The sequence below is a fragment of the Oncorhynchus nerka genome, linkage group LG4 (assembly GCF_034236695.1).
Source record: "Oncorhynchus nerka isolate Pitt River linkage group LG4, Oner_Uvic_2.0, whole genome shotgun sequence".
In the NCBI taxonomy this organism is placed as follows: domain Eukaryota; kingdom Metazoa; phylum Chordata; class Actinopteri; order Salmoniformes; family Salmonidae; genus Oncorhynchus; species Oncorhynchus nerka.
Window position 1 is genome coordinate 9,321,143 of NC_088399.1, and position 18,333 is coordinate 9,339,475.

At 43.8% G+C, this 18,333-nt stretch overlaps 2 protein-coding genes across 3 annotated transcripts in view; both read left to right on the forward strand.

The window, feature by feature from the left end:
* Positions 1-5,232, forward strand: part of mapkap1 (MAPK associated protein 1) — a 130,438-nt gene extending 125,206 nt beyond the window's left edge. For both annotated transcript variants that reach the window (XM_065017205.1, XM_065017206.1), the window contains 2 exons: positions 475-572; positions 3,147-5,232. In XM_065017205.1, the coding sequence (XP_064873277.1) occupies positions 475-572; positions 3,147-3,260 (212 nt within the window). In that variant the 3' untranslated portion in view covers positions 3,261-5,232. The remainder of the gene's footprint in view (positions 1-474; positions 573-3,146) is intronic.
* A 7,978-nt stretch (positions 5,233-13,210) lies between these two features.
* LOC135571352 (uncharacterized) overlaps positions 13,211-18,333 on the forward strand; it is a 94,479-nt gene continuing 89,356 nt past the window's right edge. The window contains exons 1-4 of the mRNA XM_065017129.1: positions 13,211-13,240; positions 13,672-13,710; positions 13,808-13,846; positions 13,936-13,940. Of these exons, the coding sequence (XP_064873201.1) occupies positions 13,211-13,240; positions 13,672-13,710; positions 13,808-13,846; positions 13,936-13,940 (113 nt within the window). The remainder of the gene's footprint in view (positions 13,241-13,671; positions 13,711-13,807; positions 13,847-13,935; positions 13,941-18,333) is intronic.

The window sequence follows — 18,333 nt, forward strand, 5'->3', positions numbered from 1 at the left end:
AGGCCCTGTCTCTTGACTATAATATAAAGGTCTAGGCCCTGTCTCTTGACTATAATATACAGGTCTAGGCCCTGTCCCTTGACTGTAATATAAAGGTCTAGGCCCTGTCTCTTGACTGTAATATAAAGGTCTAGGCCCTGTCTCTAGGCCCTGTCTCTTGATTATAATATAAAGGTCTAGGCCCTGTCTCTAGGCCCTGTCTCTTGACTGTAATATAAAGGTCTAGGCCCTGTCTCTAGGCCCTGTCTCTTGACTGTAATATAAAAGTCTAGGCCCTGTCTCTTGACTGTAATATAAAGGTCTAGGCCCTGTCTCTTGACTGTAATATAAAGGTCTAGGCCCTGTCTCTTGACTGTAATATAAAGGTGAGCCTTATCCCAACTGTGGGAACAATGATTTTACAGTCTCTTGGTTTGTGTAAATTCCTTGTTTTACTGTCTTGTATTTCACATCCTCTTCCTCCTTGTGTTGCAGGTCATGCAATATTCAAGCTCACATACCTCAGTAACCACGACTACAAGCCCTTGTACTTTGAGTGTGATGCTGCTACTGTCAATGAGATCGTGCTTAAGGTGAGTAATAGGGAGGTTCCATGTGCCTTTTGCCTCCATATCACATGGAAATATGTTGTTTTAGCAACCACTTCCTCTACTTTACAAAGTCAGGTCTGCAGGGTACAAGTCACTATTGACAGATATTGACGGTTTGACAATATTATTATGCAGTCTCCCACATATACCCGTAGGGCTAAAAAACCTAATTGTATGCGCACTCAGAGATGCAAATATGAAATATCCTATTAAAAATGTAGATTAAGGCCGTGAGGCATTTTTACCACATCGGCGTATGATAATTCAACTGTAACCATTAAAATAGGGAAGATAATGATACTCTCTTTAATTAGCATTAATGATGATTAATTTACTTTTAAGGACCTTTCTGTAATAAGTCTTGAAAGTGGGGCATGGGAAAAGCATCTCCTGAAGGCCAGGGCAGGTGAGGTGAATGTTGAAGGCCAGGGCAGGTGAATGTTGAAAGCCAGGGCAGGTGAATGTTGAAGGCCAGGGCAGGTGAGGTGAATGTTGAAGACCAGGGCAGGTGAATGTTGAAGGCCAGGGCAGGTGAATGTTGAAGGGCAGGTGAGGTGAATGTTGACAGGGCAGGGCAGGTGAATGTTGAAGGACAGGGCAGGTGAGGTGAATGTTGGAGGACAGGGCAGGGCAGGTGAATGTTAATGTTGAAAGCCAGGGCAGGTGAGGTGAATGTTGAAGGGCAGGGCAGGTGAGGTGAATGTTGAAGGCCAGGGCAGGTGAGGTGAATGTTGAAGGGCAGGGCAGGTGGGGTGAATGTTGAAGGCCAGGGCAGGTGGGGTGAATGTTGAAGGCCAGGGCAGGTGAGGTGAATGTTGAAGGCCAGGGCAGGTGAGGTGAATGTTGAAGGCCAGGGCAGGTGAATGTTGAAGGGCAGGTGAGGTGAATGTTGAAGGACAGGGCAGGGCAGGTGAATGTTGAAGGGCAGGGCAGGTGAGGTGAATGTTGAAAGCCAGGGCAGGTGAGGTGAATGTTGAAGGCCAGGGAAGGTGAGGTGAATGTTGAAGGGCAGGTGAGGTGAATGTTGAAGGGCAGGGCAGGGCAGGTGAGGTGAATGTTGAAGGGCAGGGCAGGTGAGGTGAATGTTGAAGGGCAGGGCAGGTGAGGTGAATGTTGAAGGCCAGGGCAGGTGGGGTGAATGTTGAAGGCCAGGGCAGGTGAGGTGAATGTTGAAGGGCAGGGCAGGGCAGGTGAGGTGAATTTTGAAGGCCAGGGCAGGTGGGGTGAAGGTTGAAGGCAGGTGAGGTGAATGTTGAAGACCAGGGCAGGTGGGGTGAAGGTTGAAGACCAGGGCAGGTGAGGTGAAGATTGAAGACCAGGGCAGGTGGGGTGAAGATTGAAGGCCAGAGAAGTTAGGGTGAAATTGCAGGTAATTGCGAGGACTCTAGTCCCCTACTCTCAGGGGACAGGGCTTTAAGTAGCGTGTCATCGCCGTGGAGGCATGTCAACCGGGGTTGGCAGGTGTGACCCATGAGTGTCCTTATCCTGATGATTCCATTTTGAAATCTCAGTGGGCCCGGAGTTGACCCCTGGGGTATTCCTCTTGAGCGTGACCACACATTGCGGGGAATAATGCTTTCATTACTACAAGCCAATGTGGCTTGGGGGGGTCGAAAAAGAAGAGCAATAAATTTATAAATATATCTATACCTCCGTATAAAGCAGATGAGAGGAGAGGACATTAGAAACAAACATTTTACTTAAAAAAATTAAATATAAAGTTATGATATATTTCCAGCAACAATATTTCTCTTGAGTATTTGAATGTTCACCTGATCCAAACTCATACCTCTCATCTGTCTCGTTTGAGTGGGCCCCCTCACTTCCCGTCATCATAAAAGCTGTAGTCACACACACACACACACACACACACACACACACACACACACACACATCACAGCTGTGCCCTTGAGGCACATTATAACCAAACACCAGACCATATAAAAAAAAAACCTGAGTGTGAATGTTTTGGTCAAAGCACAGGGTTTCCATGTGAATGCCAAGGATTTTACTAGCCATGAAATTATTGACACCATGTTTATGCCTTTACCCATAAAACAGCATGGATGAGGAGGATCCCACAGGGCGTGGTAATTCCGCCTTTAAAACTCGTTTTTTGAAGTATCCCTTCTCTCTTTAAGGCTTAACTTTTTATATCTCGGGTCTAGGCATTAAACCTCCGTTAAAATGATCAACGTTATCGTCACCTCCGCCGTCCCTGCTCTTAAGTCTGCCTTTTATGAGCCGTCCATGTTTCTCCTTAAAGTAGCATGTGTTCCCATTTAGTGACATCTACTGGATGTAACGAGACATGAGTGTGTCATTCTGACTGTCTGTCATCTGGTTTCCCATGCCCCTTGAAAAAGCTATTATGTCCTGCTATTGGATTTTCTAATAGTTTTTATTAATTGTGACTAGTTGAAATTTCAACACCAAATATGTTTTTTTTTTTTCTGTGTCACAAATAACCAGTTGTACTATGTAGCGTAGTATACATATGTTTCTATATATTTTGATCGAAACACTTCCCACAATCCCTTGTTTTATCATTCTCAGGTGAACTACATCCTGGAGTCTCGGGCCAGCACGTCGCGGGCGGACTACTTTGCCCAGAAGCAGCGTAAACTGAGCCGGCGCACCAGTTTCAGCTTCCAGAAGGAGAAGAAGTAGAGGAGAGACCCTGGAGCCACTGTCTGGAGCCACTGTCTAGACCCTGGGGCCACTGTCTAGACCCTGGAGCCACTGTCTAGACCCTGGAGCCACTGTCTAGACCCTGGAGCCACTGTCTAGACCCTGGAGCCACTGTCTAGAGCCACTGTCTGGACCCTGGAGCCACTGTCTGGAGCCACTGTCTAGACCCTGGAGCCGCTGTCTAGACCCTGGAGCCGCTGTCTAGACCCTGGAGCCGCTGTCTAGACCCTGGAGCCACTGTCTAGACCCTGGAGCCGCTGTCTAGACCCTGGAGCCGCTGTCTAGACCCTGGAATCGCTGTCTAGACCCTGGAGCCACTGTCTAGACCCTGGAGCCACTGTCTAGACCCTGGAACCACTGTCTAGACCCTGGGGCCACTGTCTGGACCCTGGAGCCACTGCCTAGACCCTGGGACCACTGTCTAGACCCTGGAATCACTGTCTAGACCCTGGGGCCACTGTCTGGACCCTGGAGCCACTGTCTGGACCCTGGAGCCACTGTCTGGACCCTGGAGCCACTGTCTGGACCCTGGAGCCAATGTCTGGACACTGGAGCCACTGTCTAGACCCTGGAGCCACTGTCTAGACCCTGGGGCCACTGTCTAGACCCTGGGGCCACTGTCTAGACCCTGGAATCACTGTCTGGACCCTGGGACCACTGTCTAGACCCTGGAGCCACTGTCTAGACCCTGGAGCCACTGACTTCACTCTCACAGCAGAGGGCCAAGGGAGAGAGTGAAGAGTGTCACAGTCAGAGATATAATAAGAGTGAGAGATGATGAGAAATAAAAAGAGAGGGAGATCAAGGCCGCAGGAAGATGTTTTTTCGTTCTCTGCTCATACAGTAAAGGCCTAGTTCACTAATTTTGAAAAATATATATTTTATGTAGATTCATCAGGGGGTGCTGTAGCACCCTCGACACCCTTACTTCTCGCAGCTATGAGGGAGATGCGTCTTGATCCTAGATAATTAAAGAGCTGCCTCCTAAACTCCAATGTCTTCACAAAAGGGTCTCCACTCGCTAGCCATATCAGATCTAATGTTCCCTGCCTGCCCTTTGTCCTTTTAGGAATGCTTAAACATAGAAAACAAGAACAAGGCTTGTAGTCCTATTCTGAAGGAGATGACGGAATGCAACTCCCCCCTGTTATTGTCAATCCCATGAACTCAGGATGGATCAGAGGACCACGGTGTTGCTTTAACACCAGTGTCAATCAACGAAACCTTGTTCCATCCACCGCCTACAAATCAATTCTACATTTGAGAGTTGAATGCATATACCGATGGCTCGAGTGAAAAGCGAAGCCATCAGGACAATGAAAATACTAAATCCCTCGCTTCTGCTCTTCTCTACGTATGGAGATGTAAACTTAATCAGTCTTATGTTGTACATTGGTATGTAAAGGGAACATCCTTACATTTTTATTTGTATATAGATAATGATTACATTCAGGGGTTAATTAAATGATATGATGAAACCTGCTTTGGCCATAGTACATTCAGTGCCTGAAACCTTTAAAATAGTGGCTCACTACCAATCAATGCCAGTTCTGCTGAGGTGCTGTGAGGGTTTTTAAAAACACAAGCAAGACGAGTACATAAAGGAAGGCATTTTCCATACTTTCGAGTCTGAAAGAAAACTCTCAAAACGACTTATTGTGAATAAAGGTAGCAAGGGGATAGGAAGGGGTACGACCTGACAGATTTTTATGATTTCAAACAAAACAAACAAAAAAAATGTACTTATTACCTGTACTTTTTACTGTGATCTATACAATAATTTTTTTCTTCATTGTATCTATGGACTGTAAAATAATGAATGAAGCACTGTCTGTTGAACAGATCATGTATGTTCAGACTGTCCCGATGGGAGGCACATAAGGAATGTATTACATTTACAGCATTTTGTTGATGTTGTTAATACAATGACATTATATAAATTCTGCTCATATGTTGTTGCCTTTTGTCGTCTTTCTCTCCCTTTTTCTTTTTTTAAACGCGTTTCTTATAGTGTCATCTGCAACAGAACAGCTTGAAGTGCCTCTGGGATACGTTCAGAAGACACAAAGCAGGGCAGCGTCTGCTGATAGAAGTGTATAGCAGAGCTTTCCACTCATTCTAAATTCAAACGCAATACAACTTGAATGATCCACGAGGCACAATTCGGGCATGAAGTGTAAACATCCGATCTCACTGGTATAAAAATATCACATGGGGTGGAAAAAAAGGAGACTTCCCATCATACACTGCAGTTGTTGTGTGGCAAGCTTCAAGCTGTCTTCTCAACATATTCAGTCCCAAACTCCCATCGTAAAGCAAACCACAAATCTGTCCCTTTTTCTGGGAGGCTTATGTGGAGGACGGAGCCAGGTGTGGTGTCGGGCTTCTCTCTCCTCCTCCCGGCATGGCGTATAAGTGATGTTTAATGAATGGGACTCCTGGGGGCTCTAACACAAACTGGCTTGTCAGTTTCCAGACCTGGAAATATGGGGGACGAAGCTGATGACTCAGTGGCTCCTGAAGTGGCTGCAACAGTAAATCTGTCCCCCGTCCCTCCCCAACCTCCACCGTCCCTCCCCAACCTCCACCGTCCCTCCACCGTCCCTCCCCAACCTCCACCGTCCCTCCCCGTCCCTCCCCAACCTCCACCGTCCCTCCCCAACCTCCCCGTCCCTCCCCAACCTCCACCGTCCCTCCCCAACCTCCACCGTCCCTCCCCAACCTCCACCGTCCCTCCCCGTCCCCCCCAACCTCCACCGTCCCTCCCCCCGTCCCTCCCCAACCTCCACCGTCCCTCCCCAACCTCCCCCGTCCCTCCCCAACCTCCACCGTCCCTCCCCAACCTCCACCGTCCCTCCCCGTCCCTCCCTCCCCAACCTCCCCGTCCCTCCCCAACCTCCCCGTCCCTCCCCAACCTCCACCGTCCCTCCCCGTCCCCCCCAACCTCCACCGTCCCTTCCCCGTCCCTCCCCAACCTCCACCGTCCCTCCCCAACCTCCCCCGTCCCTCCCCAACCTCCACCGTCCCTCCCCAACCTCCACCGTCCCTCCCCCGTCCCTCCCCAACCTCCCCCGTCCCTCCCCAACCTCCCCCGTCCCTCCCCAACCTCCACCGTCCCTCCCCAACCTCCACCGTCCCTCCCCAACCTCCACCGTCCCTCCACCGTCCCTCCCCAACCTCCACCGTCCCTCCCCAACCTCCACCGAGGTTAAACTCCCAATGTTGATGAAGTTGCAATTTGTCCGGCTCAGAATGTCTTGTAGTTTATGTGTTGCTTATTGTACTAGTGTTAGGCCTATCTTGTCCTTTCTCATTAATACATTTTGTGGACAGGCAGGTCCTTGATTAACTTACCCGAGTAGTCCAAATATTGATCTTATAAAGCCACAAGTCTAGATTTCTAGTCATTTCTAAAACTTCTACATATGTGTATATGAACATTTTTACAGATTGTGGCTTTAAGAACATATTTGTAATTAAATTGCATGAGGGTTGCAAACATTTTTCCTTTCAAAATAAATTTACCATAGCTTTGTAGGGTCACTTTGCTTCAAGTTGCTCCTCATGCGCCTGACAGGAAAATAATGATAGCAGTTGCTGTTTATATAATGTTGTTTATTGTTTGGTTTAAGATGGCTATGTGATTGTCAGACCCCTGGGGGTCACAGCTGATGCACTCAGCCAGGATCACAGGAGGTCAACACAGTCTATCTCTCGCTATCCCTACCAGACCTGGGTTCAAGTAGAATTTGACATTTTACTTTTGAGCTTGTGATTGAGCCTGTCTTGTAGTGCAAGATGGGTAGGGTTTGCACTTTTGGGGACTATTCCATTGGCAAGAGAAATCTGAAAAAGTTTCTGAAAAGAAAACACATTTCTAAAAAGGTCTGAACTGTCTCTTTACACGGAATAAATACAATTTACCAGATATGGAGAAGGTATTTGAAACATTAGTTATTGTACATACCGTGTCATTTGCTGTTGCTATCAGACAGTAGAATTATTGGTTTGCTTTTAATTTGACCATGAAAACAAAATACAGTTGGTGTCATTTATGAAAAACGAATTTCTGGCGACCTGTGACCTATATAGGCGTGTGTGTGTGTGTGTTTTTCTCGTGTGGACCAGGAGCAGTGGCTAACATTTCACCTGAGGCGGTTTTCGGGTGGTGCCCAGTCCCACAAATCCTCCATGTCACTCTGATCAACTCTCTCTCTCCAGGAAGTGACTCTTAGGCCAGAGGGCAACCAAATGTTCCACAGAGCACCAAATTGCCATCACACCACCCTGTGCTGTGTCAACGGGCAATGTATTAAGCAGCGTGACAAAAACGGCTATGTCCATTTTAGTTTTGGAGTCAGATGGGTAATGCTGTATAGTTGTCATGGTGAGCAAATCCACTGCACAACACTACTGGTTATGGAAAGGAACAAAATAATGTTCAGGGGATCCAACGTTTTGACACAGGAAGGCAAATACGTCAAAATACAGCAGTTAGCTGGTAACAGATATTTACTGTAAATCTATATTAACTGGTAACAGATATTTACTGTAAATTTATATTAGCTGGTAACAGATATTTACTGTAAATCTATATTAACTGGTAACAGATATTTACTGTAAATCTATATTAGCTGGTAACAGATATTTACTGTAAATCTATATTAACTGGTAACAGATATTTACTGTAAATCTATATTAACTGGTAACAGATATTTACTGTAAATCTATATTAACTGGTAATCTAACTGTAAATCTATATTAGCTGGTAACAGATATTTACTGTAAATCTATATTAACTGGTCATCTCTAACTGTAAATCTATATTAACTGGTAATCTCTAACTGTAAATTTATATTAGCTGGTAACAGATATTTACTGTAAATCTATATTAACTGGTAACAGATATTTACTGTAAATCTATATTAACTGGTAATCTCTAACTGTAAATGTATATTAACTGGTAAGATATTTACTGTAAATCTATATTAACTGGTAACAGATATTTACTGTAAATCTATATTAACTGGTAATAGATATTTACTGTAAATCTATATTAGCTGGTAATAGATATTTACTGTAAATCTATATTAGCTGGTTACAGATATTTACTGTAAATCTATATTAACTGGTAATAGATATTTACTGTAAATCTATATTAACTGGTAACATATATTTACTGTAAATCTATATTAACTGGTAATAGATATTTACTGTAAATCTATATTAGCTGGTAACAGATATTTACTGTAAATCTCTATTAACTGAATCTATATTAACTGGTAATCTCTATTAACTGTAAATCTATATTAACTGGTAATCTCTATTAACTGTAAATCTATATTAACTGGTCATCTCTAACTGTAAATCTATATTAACTGGTAATCTCTAACTGTAAATCTATATTAACTGGTAATCTCTATTAACTGGTAATCTCTATTTACTTGTTAACTGGTCATCTATATTTACTGGTAATCTATATTTACTGGTTGACTGGTAATTTACACTACTGGTCAAAAGTTTTAGAACACCTACTCATTCAAAGGTTTTTCTTTATTTGTACTATTTTCTACATTGTGTAATAATAGTGAAGACATCAAAAATATGAAATAACATATATGGAATCATGTAGTAACCAAAAAAGTGTTAAACAAATCAAAGTATATGTTATATTTGAGATTCTTCAAATAGCCACCCTTTGCCGTGATGACAGCTTTGCACACTCTTGCAATTCTCTCAACCAGCTTCATGCGGTAGTCACCTGGAATGCATTTTAATTAACAGGTGTGCCTTAAATTAATTTGTGGAATTCCTTTCCTTAATGCGTTTGAGCCAATCAGTTGTGTTGTGACAAGGTAGGGTGTGTATACAGAAGATAGCCCTATTTGGTAAAATACCAAGTCCATATTATGGCAAGAACAGCTCAAATGAGCAAAGAGAAACGACAGTCCATCATTACTTTAAGCCATGAAGGTCCGTCAATACAGAATATTTCAAGATGTTTCTTCAAGTCCAGTCGCAAAAACCATCAAGCGCTATGATGAAACTGGCTCTCATGAGGACCGCCACAGGAAAGGAAGACCCAGAGTTACCTCTGCTGCAAATGATAAGTTCATTAGAGTTACTCAGAAATTCCAGCCTAAAAAATTGCTTCACAGAGTTCAAGTAACAAACACATCTCAACATCAACTGTTCAGAGGACACTGCGTGAATCAGGCCTTCATGGTTGAACTGCTGCAAAGAAACCACTACTAAAGGACAGAAGAAGAGACTTGCTTGGGCCAAGAAACACGAGCAATTGACATTAGACCGGTGGAAATTTGTCCTTTGGTCTGGAGTCCAACTTGGAGAATTTTGGTTCCAACCGCCATGTATTTGTGAGACGTGGTGTGGGTGAACGGATGATCTCCGCATGTGTATTTCCCACCATGAAGCATGGAGGAGGAGGTGTTATGGTGTGGGGGTGCTTTGCTGGTGACACTGATTTATTTAGAGTTTAAGGTACACTTAACCAGCATGGCTACCACAGCATTCTGCGGCGATACACCATCCCATCTGGTTTGGGTTTATTGGGATTATCATTTGTTTTTCAACAGGACGATGACCCAACACACCTCCAGGCTGTGTAAGGGCTATTTTACCAAGAAGGAGAGTGATGGAGTGCTGCATCAGATGACCTGGCTTCCACAATCCCCCAACCTCAAACAAATTGAGATGGTTTGGGATGAGTCGTACCGCAGAGTGAAGGAAAAGCAGCTAACAAGTGCTCAGCATAAGTGGGAACTCCTTCAAGACTGTTGGAAAAGCATTCCAGGTGAAGTTGGTTGAGAGAATGCCAAGAGTGTGCAAAGGTGTCATCAAGGCAAAGAGTTGCTATTTGAAGAATCTCATATAAAATATATTTTAATTTGTTGAACACTTTTTTGGTTACTACATAATTCCATATGTGTTATTTCATAGTTTTGATGTCTTCACTATTGTTATACAATGTAGAAAATAGTACAAATAAAGGAAAATCCTTGAATAAGTAGGTGTTCTATAACTTTTGTGAATCAGAAGCTTCTAAAGCCATGATATCATTTGCTGTAATTTTCCAAGCTGTTTAAAGGCACAGTCAACTTAGTGGATGTACATTACAACATTACAAGAATTACAAGTGAAACAATCTGTCTTTTAACAGTTGTTGGAAAAATGACTTGTGTCATGCACAAAGTAGATGTCCTAACCAACTTGCCAAAACTATAGTTGGTTAACAAGAAGTTTGTGGAGTGGTTGAAAAACGAGTTTTAATGACACTAACCTAAATGTATGTTAACTTCCATCTTCAACTGTATTTACTGGTAATCTCTATCTACTGGTAATCTTTATCTATATGGTAATCTCTATCTACTGGTAATCTCTATCTATATGGTAATCTACAGTGCCTTCGGAAAGTATTCAGACCCCTAGACTTTTTCCACATTTTGTTATGTTACAGCCTTATTCTAAGATGTTTTTTTCTCATCAATCTACACACAATAATACCCCATAATGACAAAGCAAAAACAGTTGTTTTTTTTATTCTTGCAAATGTATAAAAGGTTTTAAAAAACAGATACCTTATTTAGATAAGTATTCGGATCCTTTGCTATGAGATTCAAAATTGAGCTCAGGTGCATCCTGTTTCCATTGATCATCCTTGAGATGTTTCTACAACTTGATTGGAGTCCACCTGTGGTAAATTCAATTGATTGGACATGATTTGGAAAGGCACACACCTGTCTGAAAAGGTTCCATAGTGAACAGTGCATTTCAGAGCAATAACCAAGCCATGAGGTCAAAGGAATTGTCCGTAGAGCTCAGAGACAGGATTGTGTCGAGGCACAGATCTGGGGAATGGTACCAAAAAAGTCAGCAGCATTGAAGGTCCCCAAGAACATGGTGGCCTCCATCATTCTTAAATGGAAGAAGTTTGGAACCACCAAGACTCTTCCTAGACCTGGAGGCCGGGCCAAACTGATCAATCAGGGAGAAGGGCCTTAGTCAGGGAGGTGACCAAGAACCCGATGGTCACTCTGACAGAGCTCCAGAGTTCCTCTGTGGAGATGGGAGAACCTTCCAGAAGGACAACCATCTCTGCAGCACTCCACCAATCAGGCCTTTATGGTAGAGTGGCCAGACAGAAGCCACTCCTCAGTAAAAGGCACATGACAGCCTGCTTGGAGTTTACCAAGAGGCACCTAAAGACTCTCAGACCATGAGAAACGAGATTCTCTGGTCTGATGAAAGCAAGATTGAACGATTTGGCCTGAATGCCCTACGGTGTAGCATGGTGGTGGCAGCATCATGCTGTGGGGATGTTTTTCAGCGGCAGGGACTGGGAGACATGTCAGGATCGATGCAAAGATGAATGGCGCGAAGTACAGAGAGATCCTTGATGAAAACCTGCTCCAGAGTGCTCAAGACCTCAGACTGGGGTGAAGGTTCACCTTCCAACAGGACAACAACCCTAAGCACACAGCCAAGACAACGCAGGAGTGGCTCTGAATGTCCTTGAGTGGCCCAGCCTGAGCCCGGACTTGAACCCGATCGAACATCTCTGGAGAGACCTGAAAATAGCTGTGCAGCAATGCTCCCCATTCAACCTGACAGAGCTTGAGAGGATTTGCAGGCAAGAATGGGAGAAACTCCCCAAATACAGGTGTGCAAGGCTTGCAGCGTCATACCCAAAAACTATCGAGGCTGTAATCGCTGCCAAAGGTGCTTCAACAAACTACTGAGTAAAATGTCTGAATACTTATGTAAATGTGATATTTCAGTATTTAAAAAAATATATATATATATATATATTTGTATAAAAACAAGTTTTTGCTTTGTCATTGTGTGTATGGGGTCTGAATACTTTCCAAATGCACTGTATATTAGCTGGTAGTGTATATTTACTGGTACATCTAGATTATGAATCAATATAGATTGGCAGTTATCTACATTTACTGGTAATCTATATTAACTGGTAATCATACATGTGAGCTAGAAAGGTGGGGGGATTGAGATTCTACACCATGTCTGGATAGAGCTTTATCACAGGTCTGTACTGTCAGACCTAATGCAATAACAGAACAAGTCCAGTTCACACACAGGTCAGCACAGTAGATCCATTTCAAATGGATCCCTAACCTTAACCCACTAGAGTCATGTTGTTCACCCCTATTAGGGACTCGATCACAATAAGATAACGTTATTGTCCATTTGCAGAGAAATGTATTCGTCTGAGGTCAGCATACAAATACACAAAACCCAGTATGCTACGCAATGCAAAAATACCGTAAAGTGAGCACACGCATTCGCATGTAGTCCCTGATGGCAAACTGTCTGGACATGTAATAGGCTTGACCCTAAACGGATCACTCTACTACTATCCTCACCCAGGAGAACAGACAGAATTCCTTGGTACTGTCAGTGTTGCCGCTGGTAAGGTTCGGTGTGAGGTTGGTAAGGTTCAGTGTGAGGCTGGTAAGGTTCAGTGTGAGGTTGGTAAGGTTCAGTGTGAGGTTGGTAAGGTTCAGTGTGAGGCTGGTAAGGTTCAGTGTGAGGCTGGTAAGGTTCAGTGTGAGGCTGGTAAGGTTCAGTGTGAGGTTGGTATGGTTCAGTGTGAGGTTGGTAAGGTTCAGTGTGAGGCTGGTAAGGTTCAGTGTGAGGTTGGTATGGTTCAGTGTGAGGTTGGTATGGTTCAGTGTGAGGTTGGTAAGGTTCAGTGTGAGGTTCATTGGGCAGCAGTGCAGTGCAATGGAGTGTTAACACATGAAATACCTTCAGAGGAGAATAATAGGTATTATGCCTCCTCTGCTGGGCTTTATCCACATCCCTGTCATCTCTGTAGTTGTATGAATTAACCGGTTAAACTGCAAAAATCACAAAATAAAAGCTTTGATGTGGATTATCGTTTGCGAATGTCTAAGGGATCGCAAATGTTTGTCACTGTGAGGTGATTGTTATTGGCAGACAGTTTAGTCCATGCTGCTGTTATTTTGTATGCAAACTCAGAGCGTGGGTTGCCATCTCTTCTGGTCGTTGGACTGCTCCCATAATAACAGAAAGTGTTCCATCATATCACAATGATATGATACAATATGATGAAATGTGATGTTTTATTTAATCCAGTTTAACATTGGTTTGGATGTGAACCCTTTGGATGAGTTAAGTACTTATGTTCTATTGTAAGACAGACGCAGAACACAGTTGAAAATATCCCTGAAATGTTCTCAGACATTTACAGTAATGCACAATGACAACTCATCTAGAAAAAGGACAGTTTTTCTCTCATCCCAGTGTAACACAAAAATATTCTGTCTCCTGTTCTTAGGTTCTCAGAATCTCTTGTTCTCAGATTCTCTTGTTCTCTTTTTCTCAGATTCTCTTGTTCTCAGATTCTCTTGTTCTCTTGTCCTCAGTTTCTCTTGTTCTCAGATTCTCTTGTTCTCTTGTCCTCAGATTCTCTTGTTCTCAGAATCTCTTGTTCTCAGATTCTCTTGTTCTCTTGTCCTCAGATTCTCTTGTTCTCAGATTCTCTTGTTCTCTTGTCCTCAGTTTCTCTTGTTCTCAGATTCTCTTGTTCTCTTGTCCTCAGATTCTCTTGTTCTCAGATTCTCTTGTTCTCTGGTTCTCTTGTTCTCAGGTTCGGTCTGTTGTCTTATCATTGCTAACATCTCTCGTCACCTCTGGCAAACCAGCTCTGTCATAGCAAACACATTGTTCACACACTCATTCTAAGCTACCACGTACATTCTCCAGGCCATGTCAGTTAGGTTTTGGTACACATTCTCAGTGCCACAATGTCAGTTCAGCTTTAACACAGGATTCTACTTGGTACTATGTCAGTTTCGTACATTCACACTATATTGTCAGCGTCACTATTAATTACCATGTAGACATTCCAAAATGGGGAGCCACCTTTTGATGGCGAGCCACCATTGATGGCGAGCCACCATTGATGGCGAGCCACCATTGATGGCGAGCCACCATTTGATGGCGAGCCACCATTTGATGGCGAGCCACCATTTGATGGCGAGCCACCATTTGATGGCGAGCCACCATTTGATGGCGAGCCACCATTTGATGGCGAGCCACCATTTGATGAATAGTGAGCGCCAAATCATTATTCACTTGTTGTGAATCAAGAGATTCACAGTGAATTCCAGAAACGTGGCTCCATTCGTAATGTTCCAAAGCACCACTTCCTACTGAGGTCCATTTTAACTGACATTGAACTAACATTAAAAATAACATTAAAGATCTATTTTGTTGTTGCAAAATGGCAGACCAGGTGTACAGCTTTGGGATGGGGCTGGGGAACTAAATAATAAGGAATTCTATCAGCCTGAGGTGTAGATTACATCACACATGCTGGGGTTTCAAACTCGTAACACGGCTGCAATGGGATTTCTATTCATGTGACTCTGTGCGTTTAATGGTATAACGACGGGAGCCGCTTGTGGATTTGACAGTTCCAACGCAGTAACACCTTCCTCATTGCCGAAACAAAAACAATATCCTATGCCGTTGTCGGTTGCCGCAGGATAACGCTGATCTGATTGAATCTTGGCCTAATTTCTGTATCGTTGGTGGTCAATCCTTGCATCCGTAGCTCTGTCTACGAGTTTGAGTGGTTACATTTCGCTCACCCCACAAAAAAGAGGCATGCTGACCGTTTTGATATTTTTTTGAACTGCAGATTGCCCCCTTCAAGTAGGTTCCCAGATCACAGACTGTAGCTTGCATGTTCACACATCTGTCGATGTCATTGTTCCATTTCAGTTGAACACTATTACAGTGATGCCCAACAGTACACTATTACAGTGATGCCCAACAGTACACTATTACAGTGATGCCCAACAGAACACTATTACAGTGATGCCCAACAGAACACTATTACAGTGATGCCCAACAGTACACTATTACAGTGATGCCCAACAGTACACTATTACAGTGATGCCCAACAGTACACTATTACAGTGATGCCCAACAGTACACTATTACAGTGATGCCCAACAGTACACTATTACAGTGATGCCCAACAGAACACTATTACAGTGATGCCCAACAGTACACTATTACAGTGATGCCCAACAGTACACTATTACAGTGATGCCCAACAGTACACTATTACAGTGATGCCCAACAGTACACTATTACAGTGATGCCCAACAGTACACTATTACAGTGATGCCCAACAGAACACTATTACAGTGATGCCCAACAGTACACCATTACAGTGATGCCCAACAGTACACTATTACAGTGATGCCCAACAGAACACTATTACAGTGATGCCCAACAGTACACTATTACTATTTACTGATCATGTGATAATATCTTTGCTATGAAAACAAAACCTTTTCTCATACTGTATCAGAGCTTTATTCATCAGAGTTCATGAATAAATTCCTATGTTCACGAATAGCAAGCCTGCCATCTAGGGGATAAAAGTTCACTTTTTTCAAACTGTCCTGATGGTGCAATAGTCCTAACTTTTCTTCCAAACCAAACCGTTACACATTAAAGATTCAGTCCGTATCACAGAAGATTCGCGTTATTAGCGGAATTAAAAGGTAATGCCCGAATGAGTCGACATATGCTGCGTTTACCGTGAATGCAGTTTCCAGGAACGCGGGAACATTGCCTTTAAATCTTCCGCATTTTGTATTTAATCTAGGCCTATAAACTTCTGATTTCCACATCGTGTAGTCACTTTAGTCATCACCTACATAACCCCTAAAGTTGAAATGGGTGGTTCTTGAGCCAAGTCGCTCCGGTGGGCTGCACCTTCCAACACCTCTCTAATAGCTTCAACACTCATAGAAAAACATGGTTATTTGGCTGTCCCCATAGCATAACCTTTTGAAGAACCCTTTTTGGTTCCAGGTAGAACCCTGTCTCCACTGGGGACAGCTGAAGAACCCTTTTGGAACCCATTTTTCAAAGAGTGAACTAATCAGCTCTATGTCTCTAGCCCTGAAAGATTGCCGCAATAGACCACATGAAATCATCTCCGTCACACAAAGGGTTATGGAAATGACCTCGTTGGTGTAGATCCATGTCTAACAGCCCCTTGTCTTTGTGAAGGGCCCGAGCTGTTAATTCAAACATGGACTCGTAAGCCGCGATCCGTCTGAGACGTCTGGAGGTAACCGTTTGCTGTGCTGCTCTTAGTTCCTTTGTGAACGTTGAAGACGGTCTCCCTGACCTATGCTTCAACCGCACCACAAGAAGAAATGAGACCGCTTTGACCACTAGTTCTGAGGCAAGTGAAATGTCTTAGCACGAGTGCTGCGATTGACGTTGGTGTGAGGGTGTGGATATGAGAGAGGCTTGGAATTACCATATTTCCTCTACAAAAATGGATTTACAACACAAAACATTGTTCTTCCTCAATTGAAGTGAAATGGTGTAAACAATAACAATAACATCCACCCACAAGACCCTAAAACCTCATACCTACATACCACCTAGACCAACCTCATACCTACATACCACCTAGACCAAACCAACCTCATACCTACATACCATCTAGCCCAACCTCATACCTACATACCACCCAGCCCAACCTCATACCTACATACCACCTAGACCAACCTCATACCTACATACCATCCACCCACAAGACCCTAAAACCTCATACCTACATACCACCCAGACCAACCTCATACCTACATACCATCCACCCACAAGACCCTAAAACCTCATACCTACATACCACCCAGCCCAACCTCATACCTACATACCACCTAGACCAAACCAACCTCATACCTACATACCATCTAGCCCAAACCAACCTCATACCTACATACCACCTAGACCAAACCAACCTCATACCTACATACCATCCAGCCCAACCTCATACCTACATATCACCTAGCCCACACCAACCTCATACCTACATATCACCTAGACCAAACCAACCTCATACCTACATACCACCTAGACCAAACCAACCTCATACCTACATACCATCCAGCCCAGCCTCATACCTACATACCACCTAGACCAAACCAACCTCATACCTACATACCACCTAGACCAAACCAACCTCATACCTACATACCACCTAGACCAAACCAACCTCATACCTACATACCACCTAGACCAAACCAACCTCATACCTACATACCATCCAGCCCAAACCAACCTCATACCTACATACCACCTAGACCAAACCAACCTCATACCTACATACCATCCAGCCCAAACCAACCTCATACCTACATACCACCTAGACCAAACCAACCTCATACCTACATACCATCCAGCCCAAACCAACCTCATACCTACATACCACCTAGACCAAACCAACCTCATACCTACATACCACCTAGACCAAACCAACCTCATACCTACATACCACCTAGACCAAACCAACCTCATACCTACATACCATCCAGCCCAAACCAACCTCATACCTACATACCACCTAGACCAAACCAACCTCATACCTACATACCATCCAGCCCAAACCAACCTCATACCTATATATCACCTAGCCCAAACCAACCTCATACCTACATATCACCTAGCCCAAACCAACCTCATACCTACATACCATCCAGTCCAAACCAACCTCATACCTACATACCATCCAGCCCAAACCAACCTCATACCTACATACCACCAGCCCAAACCAACCTCATACCTACATACCACCCAGCCCAAACCAACCTCATACCTACATACCACCAACCCAAACCAACCTCATACCTACATACCATCCAGCCCAAACCAACCTCATACCTACATATCACCTAGCCCAAACCAACCTCATACCTACATACCATCCAGCCCAAACCAACCTCATACCTACATACCATCCAGCCCAAACCAACCTCATACCTACATACCATCCAGCCCAAACCAACCTCATACCTACATACCATCCTAGCCCAAACCAACCTCATACCTACATACCTCACCAGCCCAAACCAACCTCATACCTACATACCACCTAGACCAAACCAACCTCATACCTACATACCATCCAGCCCAAACCAACCTCATACCTACATACCACCAGCCCAAACCA